Source organism: Sorex fumeus, unplaced genomic scaffold, assembly GCF_029834395.1.
Source record: "Sorex fumeus unplaced genomic scaffold, SorFum_2.1 ptg000044l, whole genome shotgun sequence".
In the NCBI taxonomy this organism is placed as follows: Eukaryota; Metazoa; Chordata; class Mammalia; order Eulipotyphla; family Soricidae; genus Sorex; species Sorex fumeus.
In genome coordinates, this window is record NW_026606101.1 from 35,103,844 (window position 1) to 35,116,154 (window position 12,311).

The 12,311-nt window shown below is 37.3% G+C and overlaps 1 protein-coding gene across 1 annotated transcript in view; it reads right to left on the reverse strand.

The window, feature by feature from the left end:
- The window catches only part of KIF16B (kinesin family member 16B), a 327,590-nt gene that overhangs the window by 256,977 nt on the left and 58,302 nt on the right, over positions 1–12,311 (reverse strand). Inside the window, exons 8-11 of the mRNA XM_056122148.1 lie at positions 11,798–11,966; positions 11,494–11,625; positions 8,071–8,246; positions 3,153–3,218 (exon numbers count right to left, since the gene is read on the reverse strand). Coding sequence (XP_055978123.1) covers positions 3,153–3,218; positions 8,071–8,246; positions 11,494–11,625; positions 11,798–11,966 — 543 coding nt within the window. The remainder of the gene's footprint in view (positions 1–3,152; positions 3,219–8,070; positions 8,247–11,493; positions 11,626–11,797; positions 11,967–12,311) is intronic.

Below are 12,311 nucleotides of genomic sequence, written 5' to 3' on the forward strand. Positions count from 1 at the left end.
TCTAACATTATTTTTCATTTATTTTGAGTGGCTTGCTTACATTCTCAGAAACAGCCTATCTGGTTCCACATACCAATTTTACTTCATTACTTGTGTGATACACACCCCACAGCCTTCAGTAAAGCAATAAAAGTCATATGATTATTAGGGGGTTTTGTTCTGGAAAAGCTTTTAGAGAAGGAAAGCTTCTCTCCCATAGAAAGAAAAGGATTAGTGTATTGGATTGACTAATTTATAATAATCAATTAAAAGATCCTCACTGGTGACTTATCTAAGAAACACAAAGCATTTAAAAATAAGTGCATCTCAGTAGACTATGGACTGAACATATTTGCCACTCAATGCCTCTTTTGCAGACCATATCACCCAAAACGAGAGAGAGAACACAGGGGATTGCCCTGCCACAGAGGCAGGGGGGGATGGGGGAATGGGGGTGGGGGGGATATTATCCATGGTGGTGGAAAATGGGCACTGGTGGAGGGATGGGTATCTGATCATTGTATAATAGAAACCCAAGCACAAAAAATAGTAAATCTACAACTGTACCTCATGGTGTTTCACTAATAAAAAAAATAAAAATAAAAAAAATAATAAGTGCATCTCCATTTCACCAACAGATGTTTTCTGTCTAAAAATGTAAACTAACAAGTCCTCTTCCTATTCAGTCAAATAATTTTAGCTTTAAGAAAGGTAAGTAGATCTTGGATCTCTTACACTGTTAAATTTAAGAGAAGACAGTCATTTATAAAATTAAGGCAAAAGTATAAGCTTGTGATACCACATCTACAACATGATTGGATGATAAAATGTATACCAATCACCTGGCAAACATTTTTAAAAGGTCATCAAAAAGATAGAATAAAATTTAGAAAATATTATGAACAAGACAGGAAGTCATTTCTGTCACAGCATGTACAATGCTTTCAAATTAAAATGTCAATTGGTTTCCATTAATTTGCTAAATATTCCTGAAAACAATTAATAACTAAAGATTGCTTCTAGCACACAAAATAGAATCTGCCACACAAGAATTAAAATTTTATGAATAAAACAGAGATCAAGAACTGTTTTTACTATTTTTGTCAATTAATAATTATCTAAAGACATGTCAACAAATTCCAAACCACAACCAAATTTACATCCTCAATATTGTGTTTAGATTGTGTTTAAACATTTTGTTCAATATTTTTTTCATTTTTTGAGATTCTGTGGTTTATAATACTATCAATGATTTCTTAAGAACATAATTACAACACACACTCATCACCAGTACCCACTCCCCCTCCCAATGGCCTTAAGACCCCTCCTTTACAAGCTCCACAACTCAACTGTGTGGATCAGTTCTCCCATTATGTTGCCTTTATGCCTCTGTTGTTACCTTGCTGTGTAGAGATCATTCTGCACTATCCCTTACCTTCTGACTGATTTTACTCAACATATCTTCTAGTTCTATCCATGATGATGCAAATTGCATGAATTTCTTCTTTCTTACAGCTGCATAGCATTCTATTGTGTATATACATAACTTCAAAGGGTAGGGCATTTGCCTTGCACACGGCCGACCTGGGTTCGATTTTTCTGTCCCACTGGGAGAGCTCAGCAAGCTACCGAGAGTATCCCACCTGCACGGCCCTGCCTGGCAAGTTCCCTATGGCGTATTCGATATGCCAAAAACAGTAACAACAAGTCTCACAATGGAGGCATTACTGGTGCCCGCTCAAACAAATGGATGAACAGGAGGACAGTGCTACAGTGCTATAGTTCAATGTTTGGGTTGTGTCCATATTTTGGCTCTTATACTAGGTATGGCAGTGAACATAAGTGTACATCTATCAAATGTACACCTATGTGTAATGGGACTACATCAAACTAAAACTTTTTTCACTTTTTCACAGTAGGAAAAAAAAAAACTTAAGTTCTATTAAAAATATATCTTACTGAATGAGGAAAAAATATTTACACACAATACATCAGATAAAGGGTTGATATACAAGACCTATAAAGCAAAAAAAAAAGAATACAATTATACAACTTAAAAAACAACTAAAAAAATTCCACCTACCCCAGTCATAAAAAGGGAAGGAAATCAATAGACATTTCCCCAAAAAAAGACATACATATGGCCAACAGGCATATGGGAAAAGTGCTCACTGTCATTCACTGGGAAAATGAAAATTAAAATAACAATGAGATATCACCTCATGCCAGTGAGGACAGGACATGTCCAAAACTTTGAAAACAGTCAGCATTGGCAGGACTGTGGTGAGAAAGGAATCACACACTGTTGGTGTGAAGGTCATCTGGTTCAACCTTCATAAAAAGCAATCTACCCAAAAAATAGCAACAAAACTACCATACAATCCAGCAAAACCACTTCTTGGCATCTGTCCCCAAAACACAAAAATTAATTCAAAACAGTATTGTGTATTCCAAAATCTACTTTTCTACATCAATATATTAACCAATCAGGTTGGTCAACAAAATCCACTCAAAAAAATATTATTAAAGACTCTCTCTCTCGACAAAGAACTCTTTTATTTTTTAAATAAAAAAGTACAAAACTAGGTCAGCCATGAAACCAGTTTTCAAAAAGCACCAGTGCACAAATATTGCCTTCGGCCCTAGTTTCTCTAGCATTTCTCTCTTCTCATCACTCACTGCCACTTCCTCTTCCGCCTTGAATTTTATCTAACTGAAAATAAATCAAGCACCAAGCTGGATTACTTAAAGATTCCCCAAGAGCTACAATTCCAACTACACACAAAGGGAAAGAAATCGGTGAAAAAAAAAAAAAACTACACAATGATCAAGAGTTAGCAATGATAAAGCTATAAGGACCAGAGTTGGACCATGAATGTTGAACTTGACTTCCTTTGACTCCTAATGCCCTCAAATCTGAAAGCCTCACTACTCAGCACCAGGATAGATGTGTGAATTTTAACTCTCCTTAACATTACATGCTACATAAACCCAATTGCTGTCATAGAAAAGAGGAAGTCAACAATAGTTTTATCTGTACAAGTTACACAGGGATGAGAGGAGCTGATAATAAGTAACAGAAAATGAATCTTCATCAAGTAAATTCTAAAAAGAAAGCACTTACAATAATAGAGGAAGCTACAATTTTTTAAAAATATCAAATTATCACTTACTCTGGCTTCATTCTGCTGAAGTTTTTCTTCCATACTTAAGGCGGTAGGGGAGTCCAGGAGGGCAATCTACCATTTAAAATATGAAAGAGAGCAGCAATTAGTAAATATTAATAATTGAGGGTGAGGACTTTTCCATAATATGAATTATTGAAAATTTAAAAATACATTATACAGCATATATGCAAGTATCGCTCTATGCTTTCTAAATGAATGTCAGTCATCTCTAAGACTTTAATCCATGGTGGACATATCTCATAATATTCGAAATCACAGTATCTAAGTAAGTCTACATTTATAACACAGATCAGTAAAGAAAAAGACAAACAAGTAACATAGTGGCATTTTACCAAAATCAAACATAATCTAAATCCCTATAGCTAACAGATTTGTCTGTCTTGAATATACAGAGTGCAATATTTAATAAAAGAAAGAAACCTTGCTCAATCACAAACTTGACTTCATCCATGTTGACACATGCAAATTAAATTCATGTCTCTCCACTGTTGGAACATCCCATGTATTGGCTACATCCCAACCTAGGTATCCAGCTCCAAATCCATAGTGTCAACGTATAAAATTTATATGAGAATGACAAACACCATGATCTGACTAGAAGTGGGAAGAGAAGGCAGAAAGAAACAGATGATGATAGCGGAGACGGTTGGGTGGACTCTACTCCTAGCCTGCAGCGTGGAGAGCAGCGCTCCGGACATTCCTCAGAAAAGAATCACTTGACCACTCTCACCCAATTTTCAATGTGAAATTAAAATACTGGTCAAATATAAGCATGTTTTGCTGTGTATGTGTGTGTGTGGGGGGGGGAGGGGTAATACAAATTTGTGTGTTTTTAATATCCACTCTGAATTATTGTTTTTTTAGTCAAAAATGAATTTGGGGGAAATTCAGTACCAAAAAAATGACATTTCGTGCTTTTAAATCTTTCTAACCTCATATTACAGTAGTATACTGTTACACTGCTAATTACATAATCTCTATCAAAACTTTCCTGTTAACACAATGCAGGTTTTTCTAATCTCCTTTGCCAGCACTGCTACAATGATTAGCCCCAGCCCAAGTGCCTCCCGTGCATGTGGCTAAGGCAACAGAATACAGTCCCTCAAAGAAGGAAATGGGAATCATCTATGTTTTGTTTTGTTTTTTAATTACAAAGTTGTCATCCCCAAAAGCTGTGTTTTTTCATCACTATTTACTTTTCAGTTTCTACTTAGTCAGTCTAATCCCCAAGAGTCGGTATCAAGCTCAGTTAAACGCTCAGACTGACAAGCGCACACCTGGCGTCTATACACTCAGGAGAAAGCAGAGCTGATGGCAGGGAGGGAGCAGTCTCCACAGCTACACTGCTGTCTACACTGCTGTCCTCACAGCTGCGCAGAAGCCACAATTGCTTCCGGCCCTCTTAAAGGGTAGCGTCATATTCTTATGCACGAGGCTCACTGAGCATAAAAGGCAAGACCCCACAAGAACCAAGAACCAGCAACTCTTGTAACAATGCCACAGGTGCACTCTCCAAGGTCCCAAGAACCACTGCACTCAGAGCAACTCAAAGCAATGCTACCTCATGAACATTTATATACAGTTCATTCTAATCCAGATGTGATTTAACATGTATGGGTGATTTTCATTGGAGATGTTGGTTTCACAGCCAACATCCCACATTCTTCCAGTTTACAGAGATGAAGTACATAAGATAGCCTGTACAAGTTAAACTGTAAAGGAAAGTCATCTTTATGAATGAGGAAACAGGACCTGTGAATACATTACACAATGAATAAATGCACCTGTGTTGCCTTGTTCACAGAAGGGGCTCAAATATTTCTCATTTAAGAAAAACAATGCCAAAAAAAAGAATGCCAAGTAGTATTATGTGACTGCATTATTTATAAATTTGAGAGGTAAAGTCATGCCTCTTCAAAACACCTTGAAATGATTTTCAAAACAACTAGTAGCAACCCCTTTATTATACAGCTACTTTTGAAAACGGCAATTGGGACTTTTCAACTATAGTCAAAGCTGAAACACTGCTACCACATCAACTAAGTAGACAATCCCCAGCAATGTGCTATACTATATACTATGTGCTTCCCAAGCCCTCCTGACCAACATGCATTTTGATGGTGATTTTAAAGCACACGTAAATAAAGATCTACCAAACTCCACTGCAAAGAATATCTGATATAACTATAAGGGCAGTGCAAAGGATCTTGGACACTTTGGTGGTAGAATGCAGTAACTTATCCTAACACCATAAATGTTAACATTATTGTAATCATGCAAGCTAAATGACAACATAAAATTATAAAAATCAATAAATAAAAGATGGCAAAACTAAGGTATTTTTAATTAAATTAATTTGCAAAGTTATTCAAAGAAGGAGTAGATTTTTATTTAGTTGAACTAATAACCTCAATAAAGAAATAACCCTAAAGAACCATGGAAATATCTGGAATAGAGTATGATGTGAATAGAGCAAGTCATAAAAAAATTGTACGTTGAGTTTTTGTTTGTTTGTTTTGCTTTTTGGGTCACACCCAGCGATGCACAGGGGTTACTCATCAATTATTCCTGCAATGCTCAGGGGACCATATGGGATGCTGGGAACCAAACCCGGGTCAGCCGCATGCAAGGCAAATGCCCTACCCGCTGTACTATCACTCTAGCCCTGCATATTAGGATTTTTATAGGGCCCTCAAGGACACCTAATTTTTTTTAAATGAATGTGACAAAGTTAATTTTTTTTGATGACAAATCAGTATTGCTTCACAAAACTTTATAGCTTTGTGGTATGACAAACTATTTTAAATTGGACACCAATTATAATGCATTCACTGTAACGGAAAATCTTATTTTGAGTGCATTCTAAATAAAACAGACTTAAATATTTTCCATTATTACCCCCAATAGTACATCAACAATATTCCCTTTTGGGGGATGAGGGGGAGCAAACCTAGCAATGCTCAGGGATTACTTCTAGGTCTGCACACAGGAGTTACTCCTGGCAGTGCTCAGGGGACCATGTGGGGTATCAGGGATCAAACCCAGGTCTGCTGCATGCAACGGAAGGGCCTTACCCACTATACCATCACTCTGGCCCAGTATTCCTTTAATTATAGCAGTGTTCTTTGATCAAGAAAAGGACATACCAAAGACCACAAATTTCAAGTCAACTTGCATACCACAGACCTCTATAGACATTCCTCTGATAGAATTTTTTTTTTTTTTGGTGGGTGGTGTTTGGCCACAATTGACAGTGGCTGTGTTCAGGGTACAGATGCGGTTCCAGGGATCAGACTGAATTTGACCCCATGCAAGACGAGTGCCATACCTCCTATACTGTCTTTCTAGTATTTCCAGTAGAACTTATTGACCTTTTCTATGCCTGACAGATTTTTTCAAGGATTTCCTCGGTTTAATTTTAAAAGGAGATCCTTCTTTTTACTTCATTATTATCACTCATTAAAAGACTAAAGGCAAGAAGCCACACTTAGAATTTTCTAAATAGTTTACATACAACAGTATGATGATCCTTAAATGTTATTCTCTCAAATTATCTGTAAATATTTATTTTGCCTGAATAAAGCTTAAAATAAATAAGTAAATAAATAAACCACTGAAAAATATCCCAATAATAAGTGGACACTGTGGATAATGTCATAAACTAGACATACACCTGACACACACAGCTGAACTTTTAACAGACCATTTGTTTCCACATATGGGAAAGTAAAATGTGCGTGGTGATCCCCTCTGCAACTTCCACCATCCTATGAAAAATCACTGTCAGGTGTATATTTCAGAACATGGGAAATCCAACAAGGCTTTTATCCTGCCAATGTTTTCATAGATTAAACCACTTATAATATGTGAAAGGCTTTTATTGAAAAAGCTTTTACTGAAAAGGGGCAATATATTTCTTTATGGAAAACTCCCCAAGAGAAGCATCCTGAAATTAAAAGTAGTTTTAAATGCTACACTTAAGGCATCTATGCAGGGTTAAAATAGGAGGAAGTGTAACTGCTTTAATTTTCTGAAGGTATTGAGGGTGGTTTTATTTTTTTGGCTTGGTTTTGGTTTATTTGGAGGGACTCAGGGGAGTGGGGAGTAAATACAGTGGTGGGGACGCAACCCAGGATTGACCTCTTGCTAGACAAGAGCCTTAAGCTCTGTACTAGGACTCTGGTCTCTTTATTTTGAACCCCATTCTAACGCAAACATTTTTAAAATATTTTCTTTCAAAGACACCTTTCTTCCTAGTAGTATTTATACTCAACAAAATACAACTCTGTATGTTCACAATGCAGACTTATAAGGACACGAAAAATGAAAGGCACAAAAGGATAAGACTCTTTTCCTGAATCCCAAATTCTTACCCCAAAAGTGAAGCTATTTCAACAATCAAGTAAAGCCCCAGAGACATCATCTTAATCAGGCCATATCTAAGTTACACATGTCACAATATCACCAATTACTCCTCTAAAATAATCAATATGAAATAGATTCAGAAAGGTGTTCAAACTGATCTGCTCTGCTGATAAAAATACATGTCCACATCATAAAATGCATGGATAGAATTTTAAATATTACTCGAAGCACCTTAATTTCTTTCCACTATTGGAGATTATGTAGCTACTCCTACTGCGTGCTAAAATTCCATCCATAATTGATCACTATTAGTTAATCACTTCAGGTTTAGTGGATAAAACCTTACACACAGGGCACAAAATGAATGCTAAGGTCAATGGGAAGGTGATGTCAAGGAGAAAGGGTTAACTCCTTCAAAGCTTTCCTTAGCGCTCATTTACTCAGATCAATACAATGAGTGAGATAAATATCTCATTAAGACATAGAACTAGATGTGATTACTCAAAGAAAATTATCAGTAAGTCTCACAAAACCCAACCTGATTCCCTTGAGCAAGCAGCATTTTCAGTCTGGCTATTTCCGCTCGCAGCTCACGGATAAGCTTGACGTTGGCATCCTCGTTAATGGTGGGCTTGTTGATGATGTTTTTGGCTCTATTTGCATAGCGAAGAGTGCTTAGGGTTTCTCCATAATTGACATCAGCAGGTGAAATGGCTGTGAAGAATGAATGCAAAAAATAATTTATCCAACACCTTGTGTTTCATTTAACACAAAGTTGGTCTGTGATTTAAAAGTCAGATTAACCCAAGGTCACTGGATAAACTAAATATTCATTGCACAGGAATAAATATTAAAAATTATCGAAGAGCCATAGGAAAGATGCTCACTATATGAAATTAAAAGCCATTTTGCTCTTCTCAAGTCTAGCAATCTGCCTCTCACCAACTCTACAATGAGATATGTGACACTCTACTATAATTAGGGAGTTTTCTCTGTTGAAATATAGTAAGAGGATTTCAAGACTACTTTGTACTTCTCAATATTAAATTGAAATTAAAATACTTCCTAAATCTCTGGAAAAGCCTGCCATCAGTTAAAACTCAGAACATGAATTTTCCACGACAGGGGTGAAACTAGAGGATATCATGTTGAGTGAAGTAAGTCAGAAGAAAGAAATAGGTACTTTCCATATTGATCACCTAATATGCAAATTTCATGACTTCATCTTTTTTCTATCAGCTGCATAGTATTCCATTGTGTATATGTACTAAAGTTTAAGTGAAATGAGTCAGAAAGAGAGGGACAGACACAGAAAGATTGCACTCATTTGTGTAATATAAAGTAACAGAATGGGAGATTAACACCCAAGAATAGTAGAGATAAGTACCAGTAGGATTACTCCACAACTTAGAAGATGGCCTCACATGCTAGGGAAAAAGGCAGCTCAGACAGAAAAGGAACCACCAAGCAAAAGGTGCTAGTAGAGCCCACTCGCGATGGGAGATGCCGGCTGAAAGTAGACTATAGACTGAACATGATGGCCACTTAATACCTCTATTGCAAACCACCACACCCTAAAGGAGAGAGAGAGCAAAAAGGGATTGCCCTACCACAGAGGCGGGGTGGGGTGGGGTGGGGGGACAGGGTGGGGTGGTGGGAGGGATGCTGGTTGTTGAAAATGGGCACTGGTGGAGAAATGGGTACTCGACCATTGTATGACTAAAAAGCAAGCAGGAAATTGTAAGTCTGTAAGTATACCTCACAGTATAGCACTGTAGCACTGTCCTCCCATTGTGGACCCAGTAGTGTCTCCATTGTGAGGCTTGTTACTGTGTTTGGCATATTGAATACGCCAGGGATAGCTTGCCAGGCTTTGCCATGTGGGCAAGATACTCTCGGCAGCTTGCCCAGCTCTCTGAGAGGAGCAAAGGAATCAAACTAGGGTCGGCCGCGTTGGCTGTGTGCAAGGCAAATGCCCTACCTGCTGTGCTATCGCTCCAGCCTGACCTCACAGTGATTCACTAATAAAAAATTAAAAACAAATAAAAAAATAAATAAAAGGAAGAACTAGGTAGAGAATGATCCCTCTCATATGTGGGACTTAAAGATATGGGAGTAATTGCATAGGTAGCACATACACTAAAATAAGATATATACAGAGAAGATTAACAAAGCAAGATTAACTAAGCAAGGATGACAATGCAAAACCCTGAAGGTTCCATGTTTCAAAATGGGTTTTTATTTAGTGCATTTAAATGTTTCTAACTAGGAAAGTTTAAAAAAAAAAAAAAAAAGGATGCATCGGAAAGTAGCAACTAAAGGAGACTGATCATACAGGAGAACCGATCCACACAATTGAATTGAGCAGGTAGGGATGAAAAGGGAGAGATGGTAGGTGGATACACTGTGATAATGTAGTGTCCAAATTATGTACACCAGAAATCATTATTAAAAATGTCACAAATCACTGAACCCTATCAATAACAAAGTTTAAGAAAATAAAAATAAATAAAACTCAGAGAAAAATGATATTTGAAAATAATTAATAGATCAGTTCATTCTTTTTCTTGAAAACCTTCAGTTACTGCATCCTCAACCCAGTCACAAGTGTCAAGAATGAGATGACTAGACAGTTGCATAAGGCAGGCACATCCCTTGCCTCAGCTAATGCAGGGGATGGGAAATGAAGAAATAAAAGGCACAAGAACAGAAGCAGAAGTAAAAGAGGGTTTTGAGTCCTCAACAACTGTCTTCTCTTGAACATTTCATTCCCTCTGTTCTATTTAAGTGGTATAAATATAGAAGCCAGTCACATTATTACTGCCACCATTATTTATTATAGCTATTGCCTTTTTCTCTCAATTTTTAATTTCAATTTAATTTCATAATGGGCTGGAGCGATAGCACAGCGGGTAGGGCGTTCGCCTTACAAGTGGCCAAGATGGCCAACCCGAGTTCGATTCCTCCAGCCCTCTCGGGGAGTCCAGCAAGCTACCGAGAGTATTTGATATGCCAGACACAGTAACAACAAAGTCTCCAATGGAGACGTTACTGGGCCCGCTCGAGCAAATCGACGATCAATGGGAGGGCCTTTACCTTTACCTTTTAATTTCATATTCATTCTTTAAAATAGAAAAATAAGTTTATTTTTCACTTTATGTCCCCATAATAATTTTCTACTATGCATTATTAGAATTAAAATTTTCTAGCTAGATTATGCAAAGAAAAACTGAAAATCACTCTTTAGTGATCCACGCTTCCATGACCAAGGCATGGCACGGCAACTGTATGTAGCTAGAAGGATGGAAACAGGGACACAAACATGATGCTATAGACTAGGCCCTAATTTCTTAAAATTGTAGGTTAAAAACCTATGGAGGTCATATAACTAAATATGGTGTCACAAACAAAAATAGGTAACTAAAAATAAAAATTTACCTTTTAACTTAAAAATTAAGGTTTTTTTAGTTAAAAAGAAAATTTCTCTGTTATTTGCTATCTTTAAATGTCTTATTTCTCTACCTATTTTATATACACCTATAATGCTTAGGATCATATAAAAGTTTCTCAGGTGAAAAAAGATTGCAAGTGGAAAATGTTTCAGAATGCCTAGACTACGTTATAGCAGTGATTGTCTACAAAATAGTCTACAAATTACTGTTTCAGTTTCAACAGATTAGTGAGTCACTTTAAACTTAAATATTTATAGTCCATTCATGTGAGACACTCTATGCTAAAGGAAAGAGCAGCCTTCTTGAGGCGAGCTAGACAGTCTGGGAGTAAGGAGCTCACCTCGCCGGCAGCCAAGCTGAGCTGCGGTCCCCAGCACTGCATGAGGCCCCCCATGTCCCACCAGGAATGAAGGCTGGCTTAACACCATGGGCAGGATCAAGCCCTCGGCCAGCCCAAAAATGGCCCAAACCCCGGTCCCTCCTCCCACAAAAATCAACATTTATCTTACTGGCAATCATGATAGTTTTAGAGTTTCCTCCAAGGCTATCTTTTAATAACCAAGTCAAAACAGAATCCCTGTAAGGCACAAAAACTTGCTTCTTCTTTACAAGAGGGTTTGCTGCATCCTGAGATAAATCAGCTGTAGTGAGGAGAAGAAAAAAGACAATTATTTGATTGTTTTTTTCTTTTTCATTTGGCTTCAAAACTCCTAAAGGCTATTCTTTTTTCAGTTTGTAACACAAACATAGCATAATTGTCTCATGCTAATACATAAAGATTTCTGAGACAAAGGGGAAAAAGTACAAGCCTACCTAAGGCAGAAATGACATTTCCCAGAGTCACGAGGGACTTGTTAATGTTGCCCCCTTCCTTCAGTCGAACCCCAGTGGCACCGGTAGCATCCGCACGCTCACTTCCCGCAAGATCCACCAAGTGGATCTTACTCACAGTCTCACATGGCATTTCAGAATCAAATTTGGCCTGTGGTAAAATATAAAAGCCAAAATGAAGGACTACAGTTATGGTACAAGTTCTAATTATTTTCTACTCCACTGTGATCTGACAGGAATTCTTTTTTCAAATTCTGTTACCTCACTGACTTTCTACTGATTACAAAAACTTCCAAAATTCAATCCAACACAACAAAAGGCCACCATATAAGATTCTTAATTTTTCTAAAGAACTATTCCAATACTGAAATTATCCACCCAATCTCCACAGAAAGATTACTGTGTGACTGGCAAATAGGAAACCTTTGACTGAGAGGCACTCAATGAAACATAAAACAAAATACAAAACAAAAAGAAACTAGTAAACTAATAAGTT